The 22,615-nt window shown below is 40.1% G+C and overlaps 1 protein-coding gene across 8 annotated transcripts in view; it reads left to right on the plus strand.

Moving 5' to 3' along the window:
• The window catches only part of BORCS5 (BLOC-1 related complex subunit 5), a 79,336-nt gene that overhangs the window by 38,352 nt on the left and 18,369 nt on the right, over positions 1-22,615 (plus strand). For 6 of the 8 annotated variants that reach the window (XR_001877699.1, XM_017832848.1, XM_017832851.1 and 3 more), the window contains exons 3-4: positions 12,511-12,668; positions 14,659-14,739. Coding sequence is in view for 7 of the 8 variants with exons in the window: in XM_017832848.1 (XP_017688337.1) it covers positions 12,511-12,668; positions 14,659-14,739 (239 nt within the window). In the remaining variant the exon portion in view is untranslated. Of the gene's footprint in view, positions 1-12,510; positions 12,669-14,658; positions 14,740-21,890; positions 21,961-22,615 lie in introns of those variants that run through there. The other 2 variants (XM_017832855.1, XM_017832850.1) reach the window with 2 other exon arrangements.

Genomic DNA, 22,615 nt, shown 5'->3' on the forward strand with positions numbered 1-22,615 from the left:
GTGTACAAAAGAGAGGGAGTGATTCATATGCAAAATGGGGTGTTTTTGCCATTCGCTTCCAGTCAGGCTCACTTCGGTTTCCAGTACAAGCAACTGTTGGGATCCCCCTGTCATCCCAGAAAAAGAGATGGATTCTGCCCATACATATCTTGATGGCGTCAGGGTACATTGTGCTCTGGTGTCAGCTAAAGCCTTATACTCGTGTGGGTCTGATGTGCCATTGGATCTACACCGTCCAATAGATCTGATGGTTCCTTTCCTCCACCTGGCTGGAGACAGGGCCCCTTTAGTCCTGGTCATAGTACTTGTTGCTCACTTCTTGTAAATATGACCCGGAGGTCCCTTCAAGAGGATCTGAAGTAATGTGAGCTCTCCTATTCTGTCTTAGTACTTGCCCACTGGAAACTGGAGCAGCATTTATCCTTGAAGAATTTCCTGCAGTGGTTGTTCTTCCTCTCAACTGATGAGCCTTCCTAGGAATCTCTTTTGTAGCTCTAAACGTGGTGTGGACTGCACTGAGGAGACCTGGTAGACCTAGCAACAAAAGCATGCTTTCCTTAACATCCAATGGTAACTCAAAATCGTCAAAAGCTGTTGTAAATGTTTCCTCCCTCCTCCTGAGGGAGGAAAAGGGGTGAAAAGCTTGGGGAAAATCATTTTCCCCTGTTCTCCTCACAGGCTGGGGACAATTATTAATGGACACATCACAGTAGCGCCCAGGGTAATGGTAGGAGAGCAACACATCCCAAATGACCCTCATTGCCCTTGGTCATAAACTGATATCCCACAGTACAGCAACAAAGGAATCCTGATACCTTTCCCTGCTCTGGAAAAGAACACTGGGACAGACACATATGGGAATATATGCAGGGTTAGGTACCACATCCATGTGAACAGACCAAGCAACACCGTGACCAGCGGTTCTGTACTTAATACAACAGATGCTTAGATAAATTTGTTTCCAACCTGCTCTGGGCAGATCTGTTGTTATCTCAACCCTTGGAGCCTCACACGGGATACCAAATAAGGCTGCAGTGGTTTAGGAATGGTGCTCCCCAGTTTAGCACTCCCACTGAGACTCCAAACCATCCTGCTGCTTGCTCACTTGCCCCTCCCACCCTCTCCCCTCTGCAGCATGGAGAAGAGAATTGGAGGCACAAACGGTAAAGATAGTGGGTTCTTGAGATAAGAACAACTTACTGGACATACGAAAACCAACAGAGAGAGTGTGATTCACATGCAAAAAGCTCACCAAAGAGCAGCAGGACTGCAGCCATACTAGCCCTGACTGCTCTCTCTGGCTCAGAGCTGTTGTTACCCAACCACTCACTCCCTTTGCTGTGTTTGCTGGACAAGAAGGCACCCCTTCTCCTTGGAAGAGACTCCCTTCCCCTGCCTCTGGCGATGACAATATTGAATAACCTCTGGGTCCTGGCCATGTCCCCTTCTGGCTGTTACAAAAATCAACCCTGTCCTGGCTGGAACTAAGACAACCTGATACAGAAATTCCCTTTGAGGAAATAAAAAAAAAAATACCACAATTGTCTACTTTTTTGTGATGACACAAAACTGATAGGTAGTAAACAAAAAGTGTTGATATGTACCTTGTGTTTTGTGTATATAAACAATGGTTTTACCAGCATCAGCACCGTGCTTTGTTTGCAATTAAAAAGTGTTGATAAAATGTTTCACCAACAGATTCTTTTACATACTTAGAAGGAGCTCTTTCAGTGAAACTATCTTTAAAGTTTTCTCTGCCACTTTTAAAACATTTTTCTCCATGTGTGGAAAAGAAAACTGAAGTCTTGGACTTGCTGAATCTGTAAGTAAATGGCCTGTTCATCAGTCTTTTGCTTTGCCATGCTGTGGCAGTAAATTGCAAACAAAACTCTGAAATTTACATTTGTACATTTCTACAACTGTAGAAAATGCCCAGAAGTTTGGAGAAAATTAACAGACATCAATGTCAGTTAGTCTAATAAAAGGTGGTACTTGATGAAAAAGCCTACCTCGTTTGCAGGCATGCCATAGATGTAAGCTCGGAGCCTGAGGTGACTGGCCATTTTGCCTTAAATGGTCTTTCCTGTAACATGGTCTCAGGCACAAGGCCTATGAATAAGTTCCCATGGAGAAAACTACATTGTGAACTCAGCCTTGCAGCACTTCAGCTATTCTGTAGTAATTGCCCATGTGTGTGCTTTTACCTCTTTGTAAAAGCAGCACAGTGTACTCTGTCCCCACTGAATTTACTTTGGATTAATGTGTGTACTCAGGCTGGTTATTGTGGAATAGCAAATGTACCTCAGCTTCATGTGGGGGTGCCCTTGTGCTCAGAGGGGACTTTACATACCACCTGCTCTCTAAATCACAAAACATGGGTTTGGGATTTTTTTTCTGCTAGTATGGGCTATGTCATGTGGATGAATATCCATGCACTTTTGACTAAAATAAAATGAAGATTGCTGTGAGGCTAATAGAAACAACTACATGAGTGTTAACTTGTAGATTTTTAAAAAATTTTGTTTAAAAGAAATTGAGTTTATTTGATCCTACTGTCCCTTTTCACTTCCATCTGCAGCCTAGAAAATGTTGCAGCTGCTGGCAAATCTCAGCCAAGCTTTGCAGTGAGAGAGGGAGATACAAAAGATAGTTAAGATTCCATTATGTCTAGGAGGATGGGCGGACAGGTAAAATTGAGAGTCACTCAAGGCTTTGCATGCATAAAATAATTGAAGTGACATCTTGCTGCTGCTAAAACAAAGAAGTCTCCCTCTGTCCTTTCTTCCCTCTCTCCTGTCTCCTCTCCTGGGACTAACTCTGGTATTTGCTCTGGTGCTCTGATTCGTTTTGCTACCCAAGAGGAAAAAGAAAACCACTGTATTAGTTCTCTGTGGTTTTAGTGGGGTGAATAATTTTCTGTGCAAGCGCTGTGGTTAGGTGTGTGATGAGGAAGGTGGAAGTTGAATCTTCCCTTCCATGGAGCATGAATTTGGGAGTCAGAAGGAAGAAGCTGTTGATTAAGCTCTGGTTTTTATGAACATTTTTAATATGGTGCCAGATTGTTTCAGGAGAGGAATCTGCAGAAGCTGTGGGAATGTTTTCGAGCCTGGCTTGAAGGTTTGCCTGGAAACTGTCTCTTACTGTGGCTGATTGGAGATTGTTAACTTGGAGTCTTTTCCTTGGGATGCTGCCCCTTTTTGGTTTGAATTTGAGCTTGAAATTGAGTTACAGCGCACAAGCCGATGGTCTGTTTGGCATTCTGCGCTGGGCATTACACGGGTATGGTGGACATCGCGGACATCTCTCCGTCGCACCAGGACATAGTCAATGAGGTGCCAATGCTTAGATCTGGGGTGCATCCAGGTTGTCTTCAGACTATCTTTCTGCTGAAAGATAGTATTAGTGATGGTGAGCTGTTGCTCTGCACAGAATTCTAGCAGAAGACGACCATTATCGTTGCATTTTCCAACACCATGCTTGCCTAATACTCCTTTCCAGGCTTCAAAATTCTTGCCTACTGTGGCGTTGAAATCACCAAGGATAATGATCTTATCGTCTGCAGGAACCTTTTGGGTAAGGAGGCGCAAGTCAGTGTAAAACTTATCTTTTTCAGTAGGGTCAGCTTGGAGAGTTGGGGCATATATACTAAATATGACAATGTGTTGCTTGTTGTTTAGTGGAAGGCGTAGGGAGATAATGCGGTCAGAGTGACCTGTTGGCAGATTTTCGAGTTTAGGAACAATGGAGTTTTTGATCATGAAGCCGACTCCTGAGAGGTGTTTTTCGGTTCTGGGCTTGCCTGACCAAAAGAGAGTGTAACCGGCACCATGTTCTCTGAGGCTGCCTTCTTCATGAAGGCGAACTTCACTGAGAGCGGCAATGTCGATGTTGAGACGAGCCAGCTCATGGGCAATTAGGGCAGACCGACGCTCTGGACGTCCGCCATCTGCAGAATCGAGCATGGTTCTGATGTTCCAACATGCTAGAGTTAATTTAGGTACACCTTTGGAGGCAGGTGTGTGCCTTTGTCTTTTGATCTTTGTGCGACCGCATTGGAGGAAGATGCCCGTTGGCCTGCGGTTAACCAACCGGATGAAGATGGAGACGAGCTTTGTTTAGGCCACCTTTTCTAGGCCCCTCTCCGAGTGGAGCAAGCAGTGCTGTCCTTGGAAAGGCTGCTTGGTCGTTCAGGGTGCTGCCCCAAGAGACTGTCATCTCCTGTCAGTCTCAAATGACCAATTGTCTTAGAATTGTAGCAAACTAAATGTCTTGAATCCTCTTAATGTTTGTTTTTTAAGACACATAGTGGAAGAACAAAAGGGGAGTTGATTTATATGTCTTACAGGCCATACCTCACAGTGCTTTAAGAGGTGCAGGTGGAATATTCATATAGAAGGCATATTTGAGTTCTGTGGTCAGAAAAGTTGCCTGTTAAACGGTATGACAAGATGAGAGTCTTCAGCCCATCTGTCACCCATGCAGAAGTAAATGATCACATGGTACCGACTCCAAAGTAGAGAGAAAATCTGCTGTTGTAGCCAACATTCCTTGCAACAATACAGATGTGTTCTTTGCTCATACAATAGCTATTCAGTTTGCCTACAGCCATTGTGTTACCCCATTAAAGTTCAAAGGAATTGAAAATACACAGGCGACAAAGCCAACTTCTGATTTTTTAGGGAGAATACATATTTTATTATGAGGTATTTTATCAATGAGGTTTTTAGAAAATAAACTGGTCTGTAAAAGAGATCGTGCGGTTATCCACATTTCAGCTTAAAGATTTCTGTGTGAATAGTAATGATTTTATTTTTATTTTATTTTTCAATTTCTTTATGATTGACTCTGCTAATATGCCCTTTTCTTAAGGGCGGCTTGGGTTTTCAAATTTGAGTGTATTGATGTTTCTGAACTCAGGTGTTATTGAAAACAACCAACCAACCAACCTCCCCCCTCCAAACAACCAAAAAACAAACCAGCAGAAAACCTATGACAAAACAAAACAACCCTCAAAAAAGCTGTTCTGATTCTTCAGGCTTTGCTGAAAATCTAGTCTTTTCTTAGTCTTCAAGAATGAGAGAGATAGCATGCAATTAGAATTCAAAGCATTTAGTCAGTAAGAGCCCTGTAAATCTGATTACATTATCTGTTTGCAAATATTTTAATACCTTGTATTCTGCTGCACATAGATGTGCAATTATTTCTTTTCAGTAGGTATATTAAAGTGCTCCTGCATGGAGCATATATGGAAATGAACTCACTAGTTCAGCTAATGGCAAATTGCTGCCTCCAAACATGTGCAAGCAGCAATGGTCAAGAAACAAGACTCTGTCTTTAGGGATGTAATGTCATCTGTTTTTTCTGTTTCTTGTGGTACTTAAGAATCTTGAAAGTACTGGCAAAACAATCTTTCCATGCAAATAGCAACAGGGAAGGCAACTGTAATAGTTAATCTGTGGCCAATGAGGCCAGACTTTAGTTAAGAAGCTGACCAGACTGGGTATCTTCTACCTTTTAGAGCTTTAGAAGTGCTTAATGAGGGAAGTTGTGGGGTTGATTTTGAACACAGAAAAATTTCTGGAGACTTGAAAAACACTAATTCTTTTTAAGCTTTAGCCAATGTTGTCTTAGTGAGGGTAAATTAAATTACTCTATTATATATAGTGTATAATTGTATATTAGTGTATACTGTAGTAACTGTAGTCTACTCAAATTCAATGAGGAATAGAAAAGCTGCAAAAGTTTTACTATCTTGGATTAATTTTATGAAGAAGAGTATCATAAAAAATGAGGGCAGCAAGAGGAGAAGCTGGGAACAATTGAAATAAGTTTCAGGCAGCACAAGTGGTTTTGAAGGGAGAGGCAGAAACAGTGTAGTTAAAGCAGTGTGAAGGGACCTGTAGGCAAAAAGATATCCATACACCAAAACGCAAAAAACCAAAAAAACCCCCACAAAACCAAAACAGACAAAAAACAGGCAAAAAGAAACTTGTGTTAGGAGAGCAACAGATTACAAACTCTAGCAGGTTAAATGGGAAGTCATCAGAAAGCCAGAACAGAAATACCTTCAAAACAGCTTTTTACTTGTGTATATTTAATAAAAGCTTTTTAGCTTCTCTAGAAGTTTGCTGAAGAGTCTGTGGGATTGTCCTAAGAGGAGACTTTCAAAAAAGCTTCATTCTTTACAAGGATGAATGAGAAGTGTTCACAGAAGAGGTTTTAGAAAAAATGGTAATGTACACAGTAATAAGCCTCCAGAAACAGGTACCAGAATCAGGAAACGCCTCTGTAAAGCTGACAAGCCATTGCTACTCGTGGTGTGTAATTTTATTTAACCTTGATCTTGGGAGAAGAGTGTGCAATACACCATAATGTGCAATACACCATTGTGAAGGACCAGGAATCAGAATGGGGAAAATCTCAGAAGTGGAAAAATATGTACACTGATTGAAAGGACTTTATGATACAGACTTTACAGTTATTATGTATATACACATTGTATGCTTCCCCAGAATTTATATTTCCCGGGCATGTCCCGGCCTGTTCGCCTCCCTGCTCCTCTGTTTCTCTGCCGATTGGCTGGAGAAGTTGCAGAGAGGGGACAGCCTCCATTCGCCCCTTCTCTCCCCAGTTCCTCCCTCTTTTGCCCGTGTCCCTATCCTGGTTTGTCCCCCCGCTTGTCTGTCTCATGCTCCGCCCTATGTTCTGGCCCTTTCCCCTCCCGAGCTGATAAAAGACCGGGTGCAGGCGTGAATAAAGCATTGTACCTGCATCCCACCCTCGTGTCCCGGACTCGTGCTGTGCCATGGTCCCATCCTCCCCTTTTGGACCGCGGCACACCATAATGCATGCTCTTAAAAAGGGTGTTGATGATTCAAAGGGGTAGCATTACAAAAGCAACTGGAGTGTTAGAGGTGTGACCATTATACTCTGTAGAAGAATTGACTTGGCTTTTAAAGAGGGAAGTCAGGACTCAGGTTAGAGGCATTTGAAGGTATTACAGAAATAATCAGAGAAATTAAGTCGTCTGTGGGAGAGGAGCCTGATTAATGGGGTTCTTGAGCTTGGAAAGACAGTGGGATAAAGTTCACCCTGTTCCGTAGATTTCTGTTGTGTTATGGCATAATTACAGAGTAGCAAGTGTAAAGTGAGAAAAGTTCTTTTCATGCTATGTAAATAAGCGTCATACTTATTGCCACAGGATATTGTGGAGATAAATATATATACCTTTAAAAAAGTTTTAGTGAAATTTAAGTATCCATAGCTTCATTGAGCACAATATTTTGGGTCTGAAATAACTGTGAGAGGCAGGAAGGTTGCAGAAGAGGGAGAAGAAGAACTGATAAAGATGTTTTTTTCCTAAATGTCCACTGTTGTCAGATGTTGGAAGCAGTATTCTGGGCTATGTAGACCTCTGGTCTGATTTAAGAAGGTGTAACTTTAAAAGTCCTCTCTTATTCCACAGAAAGATTGTTTAGTTGATGACAGCAACCCTTTCTGGCCTTAAAACTAGAGAGCATATCATCATGTGCTTTGCTGTCTGTAATAATAAATTAACAACTTGGACCTATTTTGTAATGCCTGCTGTTACTGATTGAAAGGGGGATTGACAAGTGGAAATACAGAAGTCAAAAAGAAATATTAATACTTTTCAGGTTGGAAAGTGCTCAAGGAGTTGTTAGGATTGCTCATTAAAGTAGCAGAACATAACTATGGTAGGGTATTATGTTCTCTCTCTATATAGAATCAGTATTGCATGAAGAGCTTTTTTTCAAGAATTTCACTTCTAGTCATAAAAATGCTTTTTAAACTAACAGCTCTCTTCTGCTCAGTAGGATGTGATTTGTTGGAAGTGTATGTTGACCTGGAACCAACAAGGAGATGACTAAGTAGGAGGAAAATGGTTTTAACATGCCTCTGCTTTGCCAAGGAATATGGAAACAATAACAGATTTGTCAAGTCTGTGGGTCAGCTAGCTTTGTAGTGATATATGATATTTCTCTATGCACGACATACTTGCTGTATTATTTTTTTCTAAAGCACCACTGTGCTTTAGAAATGTGAATCTGTCTGTGTCCCGGCTGCTGTTTGTCACGTCCATCAGTTTGCTGTTTACTGATCGGATGTATCCAGAGTAGGTGGGAGATTTTGACTTCTTTTCATTGTGGCAGACACATAAGGTGGTCTGTCATCTTATTTGTTTTATGGAGTAATTTGATAGCCAGGACTGTACATGTTTGGCCAAAGTATTTTTGGTTCATGCACTAAAGCTCTACAGTAGTTCTTCTCCCATTTCCCCATTTTTGTTTTCTCCAAGACACGACAGCCCCCATGCTGCTGCATTGGGGTATGTTGTATCACTCATGTGCCAAGCAGCCTCTTCTCAAGGTTTCAGACAGTGCAGAGATGATTCCTGGTGTACTTCCTTGGAAGAAACCCAAGGAAGGGGTTTCTTTGGAAGAAACCCAACACCTTGAAAAATGAGTATTCCATTTAATAAGAAATGAAAGCTTTAGATGCTGTTTTCATTTAAGAGCAGAACTGTGCTCTTGAGGGCCAGGGATTGATAATCACCCAGAAGAAATCACAGGAACACCCTTTCCTCGGTGAAGAGGAGGTAGTACCTCAATGGTTAGTTGCTCTGAGATGTGCTGGTGACCAGGTTCAAGTTCTGCATGTTCCAGGAGCGAGCCTGGACCATTCAGTGATCTCTGTTTCTCCACCTAATAAATATTTTGTTGCAACAGATGTGATCTCATATCCTCTTACAGGCCGCTTGTAAAGCAGTCACTGAGGGATGACCCTGTTCAGTGGAGAGCTCAAAATGTGGGTAAATGCTTGAAGAAGAAAGCAATGATCTTCAAGAGGACAGTTGTTTAATAATACATTATATTATTATCATATAAATTAAGGTTTGCAGTGCTGACCATCTCCTCTAAAAATCAAGTTTTCTCGATGCTGAATTCCTAGAGCCTCTTAGATATCTCCTCAACTTTCTGTTAATATAGAAAGAAAGGACACCATCAACACCCTTTTCAACTCCCTTCTGTTTTCTGTGTCTTGCTTTTAGTTCAGGATTTTTCCTGTGGGTTTCAAGTTTTTCGTTGGCATAGGGAAGTACACTGCTGTCTCTTAAGTGCAGAGCTCATGGAGGAGATATTGCATTAAATCTATTTGGGCTCACTGCCTGCTGCTGGGCAGAGGAGAAAGGGAAGAGATCTGGATTCTGTGGCACTAGAGGTCCTTTCCAGCCCTGCATCCGTTTCTATCCCCTGGGTTTCCCTGGTAAAACCCCACTGGGATTTGAGTGGTTGCACTGTCTCTTGCATCAGTTTTCAAGCTGACTTACTGTTACTATCTGCTCTTTTGGAGCAAAACTCCTGGCTTGCTAAAAAATAAAGTACAGTGAATTAATAAAATCATGGAATTGTTTTGGTTGGAGGGGACCTTTGAAGATCATCTAGTCCAACCACTCTGTCACAGGCAGGGACATCTTTCACTAGATAGCTTGCTCAAAGCCCCATCCAACCTTGCCTTGAACAGTTTCAGGGACTGGACATCATCCAACTTCTCTGTTCCAGTGCCTCAACACCTTCACTGGAAAAAACGTCTTCCTCATGTCCAATCTAAATTTCTTCCAGTTTAAAACTACTGTCCCTTGTCCTGTCACTTCCAGGCCCTGGTAAAAAGTCCCTCTCTCTCTTTTTCACAAGCCCCCTTTAAATATTGAAGGTCTCCCTGGAGGTTTCTGTTTTTCAGGCTGAACAATGCCAGCTCTCCCAGTCTTTCCTCACAGGAGCGGTGCTCCAGCCCTCTGACCATTTTTGTGGCCCTCATCTGAGCTCCCTTCAGCAGATCCACGTCTGTCTTGTGCTGGGGACCCCAGAGCTGCATGCAGTGCTCCAGCTGGGGTCTCACAAGAGTGGAGGGGAGGGGAATGTTAGTTAAGAAATGTTAGTGCTTATAGCATGGGTAGTAAGTAGTTACAGTGAACAACAAAAAATGGTGGATTGACTTTTTGACTAGAGGAATTTCTGCTAGGCTGCAGAAATTTTTTGTGCCTTTTTTTTGCTGTTTGGTGTACTTTTTCCTTTCTTTCAATTTGAAACCAAGCTATACTGTTCTCTGGCATTGTCAGCATGACCCCAGAGGTCTTTGGAGAAGCTAGTTACTTTGGTTTCTTCTTACTGCATCTCCCAAAATAATACCATAGTCTATCTTTAAGCAGCATGATGTTTGTTTTTTACTGCTAGTCCAAACATTTGTACTGGATTGTATTTCCACCTCTGCCTTCTTACGAAGGAATTCCAGCTGAATAGGGAATGTCTCCCTTCACTTGAGCTTGTGTTTTTCTGGATAAGGAATTAGAGGCTTCTTACAGTTTATTAATTTTTCTTTTAGCATTATGTAACCTGTAAAGGTTTTAAGTACATAAGTTTAAGTAGCATGTTCTTTCTTAGCTCATTTTATAGTCCTTGGCCTATTCCTCTTCAAAATTCTCACAAGCAGCATAAGTTGGCCTAAGTACATACTTTGAGTTAATTAAATCTCCTAAACAGTGTTTAATTTTCTTCTTCCTCTTGAAGTTGGTGAGAGATTAGTTATAAAAGAAAATTAGTTGGTTGATAGCATCACGTATTTGATCAGTGCTGAAACAAGATAACTGCCTCAGGTGTATGGTGAACTCTTCATTCCTCTGTGAACATTCAGCATATTAAAAGCTGACAACATTATTTGGACATTCATCCTGACAACATATTATAGAAGATCACAATTAATGAAATGAGGAAGTACTAGAACACAAAACATGAACATTTTTAAAAAGTCTTAATTCCTTCAGTGGGTTTGTTCCCATCAAAGCTTTTTACTTTAGCTGAAAGATTTGCAACTGATATTGATAAACCCAAGATTTTGTTTGAGATTATTCTTTTCAAAACATAAAAAATAATTTGACTGTTGCTCATACATGGGTTTGAGACTAAATGGTGAAGTGTCTGTTTACTCTCCTGACCTCTTGACTGAGGCAGCACAGTTGTAGTGGACAAGTTAGTAAAACAAAATTACCTTTTTTTCTTTTTTTCATCTTAAGATTTTGTGCAGAGGGTATCTGAGCATCCTGAGAGAATAAGATGTTAAGTGTTGATGAAAAGTAAACCTACTTCATTGTATCCGATGAAGTTGCTGCACTAGTTTGGGTTGTTTTTTTCATTTTTGTCTTCAAATGTTTTCAAAGAGTTTTAACTTTCTCCTATTCATAAGATGCTTCTGACTTACATCTTGGTTTCTGTATTGTTCTTGGGTTTTAGCTAGAACTTGATGTCACCAGTTGTAGCCTCCAATAGTCAAGGGAGTCATTCAAAATGCTTTCCATTTCCCACTGAGGTACATTCTTGGAAGAACTTTTCCAATCCAAATAACTGGCATTTATTACTTTTTAATTGCTTAGTTTAATACTTGCTTACATTTGCTGTGGGTCTGTAAAATGAGAGTCCTAGAAGGCACATACATGCAGTCACTGGATTCAGTTTACATAGCTTGATGGATGTTTTGGGAAAAGCATATTTGTGTGTATGTGCAGTTTGTTACAGATGGTGTCCCAACAAGAAAAAGATTGTGCTAATGCTGAAGAAAAATGAAATGAAAGTAACTAAATGAAGTAGTAAAAAAAAAAAAGGATGGCCTTAGAGCTTAGCATCATTTTTCAGCAGCTGTGGGGAAAGCAGTCAGTATGGCACACATGTGATTGAGCTCAGCAAACATTCTCAAGATGCACTATGTAGGCAACAATCAATGGGCAGGAGAAATTTCTCTGGATAATTCTGCTCCTCTGGATATTACCAGTTTTAAGTCCAATGCCTTTTTGTGGAACCTGGTCATGCAAGTAGGTAAGGATCTTAATTCCATATTAAACAAACAAACAAAAAAGTTCATTGTTAGTCTTCGAGATTGTAAAGAAAAATCTTAGAAGGTGAAAGAGTTCTGAAGCTTTAAAAAAGGCAAGATGGACAAAATACAGACATTTCACCTAATAAATTAACTTAAGGTGGATCATTTTTTCATTCAGGTTTGTTTGGGGGGACCAGTGAATTTTTAGAGCTCTAGTTTTGACAGTGTGATTCTATGAAAATAGTTTGAGTCCAGTGCCCTTATGGAAATGCAGATCTCAACTCCTTCCTCTTCTGGCATACATAAATTAGGAGAAGACTCATTTTTCACAGTTTAGGATTGCTTGTGGAGGAGAAAAAACAGGACTCATGTATCCCTGAAATCCAAGCTGATGTGCATTATGGACCTGCACTTAGAGTCTGTTTAGTTTCTGTCAAGGCTAGGCTGTATGGCAAACTGTTCTTTGCACTGCTATAAATTGGAAACATCCATAAATTATTCTGAATTAGTTTTTCACTACCCCTCATAAATCTTTTCTTCTGGGTTTGCTCTGCTGTCTCTTGGATCGCAGCTGAACTTAATCTGAACAGTCAGATTAATTCTGGTCCTCCCTTTGCTTTGTAGGACTCCTCAGTGGGCAGACCTCTCCAACCAACACCAAGCTGGAAAAGCTGGACCCCCAGCAGGTGCTGCAGCTGTGTCTCCGTTACCAGGATCACCTTCACCAGTGCGCAGAAGCCGTTGCCTTTGATCAGAATGCGCTCGTGAAGCGGATTAAGGAGGTGCTGTTGTATGTCCTCTTGTGGTGGGGAAGGGCTTGGGGCTGCATGCTGGGGGTGCAGGTGCTTGCTCTGGGTCACTTGCAGCACTTGTGGGTCACTTGCAGCAGTCTGCTTCAAAGCAACCTCCGTAGAGAAACTTTGTACGTGTGCACTTCAAGCGAAGTTTCCAGGTTTTCGTTGTGGTTGCTGTTAGGTTGCGTGTTTATTGGTCATGCCCTGTGATTCCTGGCCGTAAACAGTGGCTGTTCTTCTGGTGTGGCAAGTGCTGCAAGAAACTGTTGAAGAAGTGAAAGATTACTGACATTTTTAAAGGTAGCATTCCTTATTTAGATCTATATAGTATACTTTTATTATGTCTTATGGTTAGGCTCTGATTTAAGGAAAGAAACATCTATGGCTGGAGAAGGTAGTACTTCAATGGATTTGTAGAGCTAGGCTTGTTTTCAAAGCCCATAACATGCTGTCTCGTTTCTGATCTGTGTGGCAAAAAGGTCTTCCTGTGCTGTTGCTTTTACTAATAAACCGTCATTTGGAAATCACTGGTCTGTTTAAATATTGAATTATACTGTTTGGGATTAAATTAATTCCTGGGATGAGCATCCTGCAATTGAATTGTCCTTCTCATACGTGATTACTGATGCTGAAAGCAGTAGGATGGCTGACAGGTTTTTGTTTTGTTTTTTGTAAGTCAAGACAGGCTGGCATGAGAGGAGATGTTGTTTGAGAGTGTTTTCTCAGATACTCCCAGATGTGTAGAAGAATTGGTGAATGCTGCATATGTCAAAAGTTCTTGAGACCAAATACCTTTCAGAGTAAAAAAATTTTGAACACATGGTTAATTTTTATTCATGCAGTATAAACACTGACCTTGATTTGTTGTTGCTCTATTGGCTTAGAGTTAAGAAAACCCCACATGACAAAATGAATAATAAATTTGATTTATGGGCTGTTTTGAGAAGCTGCTGTCATCGTGAAGTTTTCAGTCCAAAGTAATGTAGGAGCCATTAAAATGGCCTTTTTATTTTGGTATATCAAGATCTGAGGCCAGCTATTACACAAGATGTAAAGATATTTGCAGATGTTGGTGACTCAGATCACACAATCTCAGAAATGGGATTTAATTGCCAGCCTAATGACAGTGTGCTGCATTAATCCAAGCAGACTGTAATTCTTTTGGCTTTTAAAGTGAGAGAGGGAATATTGACATGATTTAAAGTCATTGTAGACTCCACCAGTACAATCTGCATTAATTGGGCTTGCTTTCTATAGGGCAAGCGGCAGAGTCCCTTTCGAATTAGCTATGGTGGTTTTCTTCCAGTTTGTAAAGCTTGTGATTATTTTTCATCTAAAATAAATAAAATTATGATACTGATATTATCACTAGCTTCTTTACAACAGACTCCTCTGACAAAGTGATGGAGAAATGGGCGACTCTGTAATGCAGGGAACTGATAAATCAGATGTGGTTTTTTATTTTTTCGGCCGCAACATTTAAGTAACTTCAGATGCTTTCAATCCCTCTGCCAGATCCGCTGGTTTTTAGTGTTCGTTTAGCTAATAATTTTTAAATTGCATTGGCTGTTCTGCATGTGTGTTCTGGAGCAGCTGGGTGGGACCCAGTTGGCTTAAATTGTTCTTTCCAAATTGTTTGGGATCTGCTCGATGAACTAAATTGAACCACCGGTGACAGTTGTTGACAACGAGGGGTGTAGCTGAACTAGAGCAGGGTATGTCTCTCGTTACAAGTGTAGACAAAGGAAATCCCATTTGGCATCACCCATTTGTCAGCAGTGATTTAGTTTTGCCATGTACACAAAGCTTTGGCCGCTAGTAAAGGGTAAAAATGAAAGAAAATAAAGGATATCATGAAAAGCATAATGTGTGCATGAGCTGGGACAGTAAATTCTTTTATCCTCATTTTGGTAGCCAGTATTTCCCTTTTCCTTCCTTTACCAGTGTAACCATTAAAGTGTTTTTCTTCTGATAACAGACTTATCAAGTGACTGATGTTTTAACTTCCCTACAAACTGTTGGTGAGCTTCAGTCCCTGATACCCTACCATTTGTCTGAGGTATGTTCACTTTTCAGACTATCACTGACTATACTCAGTGAGTAATAGTCCTACTATACAGTGTGCTACACTCTCACTGCCTGCAGCCAGGAGTGTTTTTTTAGTCTTTCCTTGGCAAGATGTCCCAGGGCAAATATCTTTTGTTCATTGTCTGTGTTGCCAGAAAAAAGGTTTCCTGGATTCTGTCAAAACTCAGAAGTACTTCTGTAAATTTATTGGTCCTCAATAACTCATAATTGAGTGTGGTGGTTTGTAATTGACACACAATCTGAATTACAGTGGTTCTTAACAGGAAAGAAAATAAGCTAAGGAAAAAAAGGAGTGCCTGCATAACAGTAGTTACTGTAGATCTGAGTAGACACATTTGTGCATTCCTTAACTTCAGGGAACAAAACAGCTTAGCTTCACTTTCCATCCCATTTCTCACTTTATCCAGAATTTCTTTGCAATGTGTTGGCTGGATCCATATTTGCTCCTAAATGTAGAACCTGTGTGGCTTCCACATTGGTGTGACTGTTCTCTCTCAAGAGGAAATACATTTACCCAAGTGTTTCCTTGAAGGGGAAAGCATTAATTGAACATGTGATTGAAGGTAGTTGATTCAGGTGCCTTTCTTCAGCAATTACAGTTATTTGTACCTGAATGAGCTTTGTTTTGGAAGGGAGTGATTTACTTATGGCAAGAGGTGTTGTCTTCACTGTAAAAAAAAAAAAAAAAAAGAGTATGTACAAGATGAGTTTGAAGGGAAATGTTGATCAGCGCTAAAAGTATGACTGGGGAAAAGTAGGAATTAAGCAGGATGAAGACTACATGAAGTCCTTATCCGTGGAGGATGTGTGTTTTGGGTGGCAGGGAGAGACTTTCCGGAGTCATGTGATAGGGGATGGTGAGTAACGGGAACAGGAAACAAGTAGAATAGGTAAAAGCTAGGGAACAGAGCTAAATTCTCAGAAAGAGCCCATGATTTTGTGTCTAGTTTCAGTGCCTTAAAAAAAAGATTATTTTTTTGTGCACAAGGTACTAAACATCTCAAAAATTATATCTTACAAAATATCTGAAGGTAAGTATCCAAAAATTGCTAGTCACACATCAAAAGTTAGGCTTATCCTTTCTGTGAAAGCAAAAGGGAAGATGAAAGCCACCTAAGCTCCTTTCAAAAAAGCTTTGAATAAAAAGATCTTTAGCATTTCTTATTAGACTTCCAGCATTGTCAAAGGGGATGTGCTTTTGAAGTTTACTGTGTACCCTTAAAGGCAAATGTGGTTCCTAGATACACTGTTCTTAAAATGTATTTCAAAGTGGGTTACTTAGTCTCTCATGCTTTGCCCGAACAACAAATATAAATGCATTATTATTTGTAGCTTTTGTTGCCATAGAAATCCCATGCTGCCAATAATTTTGAAAACAGAACACTTTTTACAATACGAGATGAAATGTAAAATGTCTCAATCTAAGCTGGCACACACCTGTGGGGGCAAAACCCCCCACTTGTTCAAATATAATAAATATTACTTTTATATTCTGAGTAGTTAAGCAACTTTTGTCCAGGCAGGCATTAATATCAGTAATTGGTTTGTCATGCAGCAAATTGCAGCGTATGGCTTGTTTCATACCTATAAACTCTTCTATGGGAATAGCTCATTATTTTGAACAAGTATTCCAGAACAATGTGTGTATGGATTTTATTTGTTTCGGTTTGTTGGTGGTGGTTTTCTTTCTTTATCAGTTTGCAGCAAAAAAGTAAATGTAATGGGCTTCTCTAGTATGTAGTTAAGATGTCCAGAAATACATCCCTTAATATTTGGCAAATAAATAACTTTCGCAGCCATACATACATGACATCATGTCTCCCAATATATTTCAGCTATTTAAGATTATGAATAGGTGTTAAATCATTATCCTCTAAGAAGCAAGTCTAGTACATTTGACAGACTAACAAGAAAATCACTTTTACACACAAGCATGTTGTACCTTATCTGATGCATTTAAGACTCATAAATTGTGATTCAGTCATTCGTGTCACCACGTGTGCCCAACAGTTTTGGGTTTTAGGCATTTTGAGGTTTTTTTATGGATGCCATGTAGCTTTTTGACCTTTATGGCAACTACTTTGTTTCTATGACACAGAGTGTGTTTTTATCAGATGTGCCTGTCGACTAGTGGCAAAACCTTCTGCAGAATGTGGTGTGCAGAAGTCATCAGCATGGTTTTGTTCCACCCTGAGGGAAGGATGGGCTTGCTGAGGGCAGGTCTTATGGCTTTAAACCTGTCTCATTAGAGGTGAGAGGGCTGGCTCTGGTAGGGACAGCTTGTAAGGGTCTTGACATTGCCTGGTGGAAATTTAAGGACAAGGTACCTTGAAGGCGGTGATAAAGGGAAAAACCGTCTCAAGTGCAGGGAGCTGTTCCATCACCAGGAATGAACGAGGTATGAGCCAGAAACTTTGGAAAGGCATTGCCTGGCTGGGGACTACGTCAGTGCAGTGCAGCATCCTGTTAACCAAGGCTCCAATGAGACTTGAAGTGCATGTCTGCTGTAAGCACCCATAGTTTCTACTGTGCAAAGCACCACAATCATTTTTCTTAACTCCTTCCCTCTCTGGGCAGAAAGATTTGAAGTGCCTGGGATTCATACCATGCTCCAGTCACAGTTGAGCAGTGTCCCTTCAGAGAGTCAACTCAAATGAAGGGGACATTTTGTGAAGGTATTTTTGCTTGGTCTTTGGTTTGGTTTGTTTCTGCTGAGTGAGGTGTTTATTGCCATTCCTGTTATTTATGGTTTCCCTGTAGGAGGTTTCAGACCTGAGTTTCCAAGACTGTTTGTGAAATCTGTTTTCAGCAGACATGCCCACCTTACTGAATTAGGCCAGCAAAAGATAAATGGCCTTACCAAATCCAAAATGCATCTTCAACTTCAGGCCTTTGCTTTAAGGCCCATATGCTCATATGGATCAGACCACTAAGTTAGCTTTTAGCCCATTAAAGGGAAGGCTCAGAGACTCAAAAGCAAGCCTGTTAAAAGAGGCCTGGCAAAAGTGAAAATGGAGGTGCATTTAGTTTTTACACAACATATAAAGATGTTCTGGATGAGGCCATGTTAACTTTCCAACAAAATTGAGCCCTTTGGTTCACAGACTTAAAATAGCAGTTCCTCAAATCCAGGGAAATGAGCCTGACAATTCCTTGCAATGTAATATTTCTGAAATGGGGAAGAACCTGGGTTGAAATGCCACTTGTATTTTCAAGGGATTTAATGCCACGTTGCTTTTTAGAAAAAACTAGGGAACATAGCAGTCTGTAAGAAATCAATGCCTTAAATATAGTCTTTGGCATTTTGAAAGTTGATTGATGAGGGCTGTGACAATATATCCAGCTCTTTATTCTTCATCTCATCTGAGATGAAATGTTGTTTATAAAGACTGGAGTCTTAACAGGCACCATCATGCAGAAATAAATGTGCAGGATTATTAAGCTGGAAACATGTTAAGCTTCATATCCTTCGGTTGATCTTGCTAATTTTGCTCCAGCCTGATGTGCAGGTAGCTTGAATACATGAGTGGTGGGGTGATGTCTTAACCAGCCAGCATCAAAATGTGAAAATGCTCTTGAAAAAGCTTCACAGTTGTTACTTTAATAAATAGAATGTCTTGCGGTGTGTGCTTGAGGTAGATGGCCAGTGCTCTATTTTATGTGAACTTCATGAAGTGATCTAGCAGTTATAAAGGAAGAGGAAATTGTTTGCACTTGTGACAGTCTAAAATCTGCTGCACTAACATACAGTCATTTGGTGTCATTTTGCTCCTAGAATATATGTGTGTAATCAGTTCCAGCATGTCCCCTTCTCTTATCCTTTGGTTTCTCTTGTACTTTATGGCCCTTTGAGGAAAGATCTAAACTGGAATCCTTTCCACCACTGAACTTCCAAGGAAGAGCAGAAAATTAAACAAGCATCTAGCAGTCAGAAAGGCTTGTACTATTATAGAATTTAAGTGCTTAAAAAACTATCACTGAAGATCCAAAGCCTGGTATACTAAGCCTTTTAGTAACGCTTTCATCAGGACTAGTGCATGGAGCTTATGATTATCAAGTATCAGAAGGAATATAATTCAGTTTCTTTTAACAGCTTGTTTAAAGTAGGAAATTTGATTTCTTATTCTAACCTTGTTACCCCAGGTGGAAAAAATCTCAAACAACCCCCTGCCCCAACATTGTAGAACTTCAGATAGGAATAAGAAGTGTTGAATTTCATTGCAGAGTTTGCAGACTTGATGTTGAATTGGGGCATGAAACAGTTTGAGAAGTGAAGAAAGCAAGTGTCAGCCTGGACTGTATCACACAAGGTGCTTCCAGGAGAAATAGGAACATATTGATTGTATTGTGCAAGGCTGAGAGATGATGTCATCTGACACACTGTGAGCAGTTCTCATCATGTTCAAGGAAGGCGAGTTTCATAATACAAGAAAAGGGCTATAAGGATGCATAGGGAGTGGAGAACCTTGGGGAGGAAACTGGAAAAGCTTTACTTGTTTGGCTTAGTCAGATAAAGATAGAAAATGGTACAATTTCTCTTCTTAAATAAGGCTGGGGTTAGTGTTGATTGAAAATAGTCTTCTCCCTCCCTGGTGGATTGTGTCGATATAGGAAAAGTCACTTTACAGACTTTCTTTCTTAAAAATTACCTCCTGCTTCAGTGTTGAAATTTTCAAGGTGTCAACTCTACCCTTAAGTGAGAATTGGGGTGGAGTATGGAGGTGTCAGGAATGTTAGCTAAGAGCTTTTCAGCAGTTTGACGTTCATTTTAGATAGGTCATCCTGTATTATTTGCAAATATTTGATTGAGTTGCACCGATGAATTAAAGATGCTACTTGGTAGACTTGATGGAGCTAGGTGAACCATGTGTTAGCAGCCCTGTAATTAGAATTCTGATAATAATCAGATGTGATTTGCAGAGATGACTTCATGTTGAAAGTATTACAAAGCCTTAGTGCAAGTAATCTGTCTTGGTTTCTGTGAAGGGTAGGGTTTCCTTAATGTTTCTGTGTCATTGAGGTGTGAATGTTTCTATATGAGAACATTATTAGAACGTTAGTTATTGTACCACTGCTCTAGAGGTATGAAACATATGATTTACTACTAATTAATTCATGTGGGCGTTGTTCCTGACTGGATGTGTCATCTACCTCTAGAAGCCTGGATAAAAGGCTGAATTACAGTGTAGTAGAATTCACTGTAATCGAGTGTATGAACTGTGCCAGGCTGCAGTGTACTTGACAAGAAATAATATTTTTAATTTTTTTTTTTTAACTTTTTTTTTTTAACTGGAACAGCAAGTGATGCATTTGAAGAATGGTCGCACTGACTGGTAAATTGTCTGAAAGACAAAATCCCAAATCAGATTAATTTCAGCTGGAAAAGATGCTCAAGTAGTTGTTGTAAAAGAAGTCAACGTAAAAACAGTATATGGCAAAGAATTTTTAAAGAGTTTTTAAGATCAGAAAGGCTTCTTGGGGCATAGCTTTTCCTTTTGCTTAATCCAGTCCACAGAATTTAATTCTTGCTTATGCCTGACCTAAGCTACATGGGAACTGTAGGTGAACTACTTACTTTTCAAGTATAAGTTCTCCTGCCAGATTGTAGTGCAAAAATTCAAATATCTTCTTGCGTTTGATCAATTTATTCTAGAGATTTGTAGACATAAACAAGGAGAAAGAAATACTCAACTTTCTGTGAATCTGGAGGCCACTGCAGCTCAATACAATGAAAATGAATGCTCAGAGTGGATCAGTTACCACTACTCACACACTTGAGTTTCTGTCTGAGTCATTGATCACTGATGGTGGTATGTGCTCTTGTTACTGTATTTTGAACAAGAGTCTATAGTCTCAGAAGAACTTAGTCTGTAAATGATCTACAGTGCTCAAGATTTCCTTGAGGCTTTCCTGAAGCCAAAGGCTGATGTTGTGACCTCCAGAAATGTGCTGGGACACTTGGGCTTCAGCACTGTGGAAGTACAGTAGAGTCAGTCTTTAAAGTATCTCTTCTGGGAATGAAGGAGTAGATCCTCCCCTTAACATCACTGGGAAGTACTTGGCTCATTTTGTGTTCTGTTTAAACTTGGAAGAGTTGATGTAGAGCTACAAAAAGATCTTTGAGCAATTTTTCAGGTTATTACAGACTGACTTTATTAGAACTGAACATACCTTTGAGTTTCCCCACTTGAAGGGAAGTTGATTTGGACTTCCATGTCAGAACTGTGACTGTCAAGGGAAGAGCAAAATGGGTTCTCGGATGTCCAGAAATCCCCAGTTCCTAACTGCTGGGCTTGGTCCATGCATATCTCACACTTCAGCCTTCTTGCTTGTATCCATCTACACAGCACATGGGAGGTAGGTCTGATGCAGTCAGATGTGCTGGACTGGCAGTGTAAGTGTGGCAAGGAGCTTGAACCCATCTTTGTCTGCAGTTCCTCAGAGAAAAAAGAGGGAGTCCTAGGTAATCCTTTTAGCACTTCACAAGCAGTAGGAAATGGTTAAAACTCACCTCCTTTGCATCCTGTGAGAACAGATTTAAGAGCATTTTCTAGAAGAAAATTTCTTCTAGTGTGTCTAACCCTGGCTAAATTTGGCAAAGGTAGCATCCCCTTTTGAAAAATTTTGAAAGACCTTCTGTAGAACATCTGGGAAAGAAGACCTACAGCTATCAGGTCCCAAATGTGAAGCTGAGAATAACAGCAGATGGCTTGCAAATGTAATGATGCTGAGTATTTTCACTCTGAAATGAGAATGGCAGTGCTTTCTGAGAAACATCTCATTAGTGACAGTGATCATCTCTTTTCAAATCGAAGCTTATTTGTCATTGGAAAACCAACTTGCTTAAAGCTAGTCATTTTGATGTATTAAAAGTACAAACCTGAAATTTATGATAAAATGAAACCCTAAGTGTAAAGAACATTTATAACTGCTGTTATTCAAGCTCTGGCTGGATATAGGAATGTTCTGAACAAGTAATATATCAGCAGGGTAAAATCAGGAAATGAGGAAACTGAAGGTTGTGTTTTGTAGCAGAATTATTAGGTAGCCTGAAATAAGAGTTGTGCAAGTTATCATTTAGGCAGCAGATCTGTAACAGATATGTATTTTTTTCTTTTCCAGGAACAGCTAATTGAAGACAGACCAGAAGTTTCTTATTAATTTCTGTGGAATTGTATTCCACAAAAGAGAGGTTTTGTAAAAACATTGCACACACAGGTTCAATAATCTTATGTATTCTTTGGGTGGAGTTTTTTATTTATTTTTCTTAAACTTTGTTATTTAGAATAGGTATGGAAGCATTTCTAATGCTTTGAATATAACTTAACATTTTTAGTCATGATAAATTTTAGAGATGGCTTCTTAGATGGATGTAGATTGTTCTAGGAAAGCAGCGTTGAAAGCTCTAAAAAAGTGTTCTTACTAGTCAAAGACAATGAGCTAGAAAATACTATAACCTTTCTTGGTGACAGTTTAGAAAGCTTACTCTTTTTTTTCTTTCTGTTTTTTCAAGAATCTTGTGCAGTTAAGTCTGATACAGCCACAGCAAACACTGAGTTAGAATCCAGGAACACATGCAGGGGGAAAGAAGGTGCATTTTCTCTCATGATCTGCTGGTAGGTCAGACAAGCAAGCTGGTGGGACAGAAGACCAAACAACTGAAGAAGAGGGAGGCTAGGAAGACTAAATTTGTTTTGTTCTCCCCCAACAACTTAGGTGCAGAACTAAGCTTGTGATTACTTCAGCTCATTTGAAGGAGAAGGGTATGACTGCTCCTTTGCAGTGCCCCGAGTTTCACCTGCCTTTGTTAATGGTTCAGCTTGGTTAATGGTTCATCTTAGCTTTAG

This window comes from Lepidothrix coronata, unplaced genomic scaffold (genome assembly GCF_001604755.1).
Source record: "Lepidothrix coronata isolate B3197 unplaced genomic scaffold, Lepidothrix_coronata-1.0 Scaffold208, whole genome shotgun sequence".
Classification (NCBI taxonomy): Eukaryota; Metazoa; Chordata; class Aves; order Passeriformes; family Pipridae; genus Lepidothrix; species Lepidothrix coronata.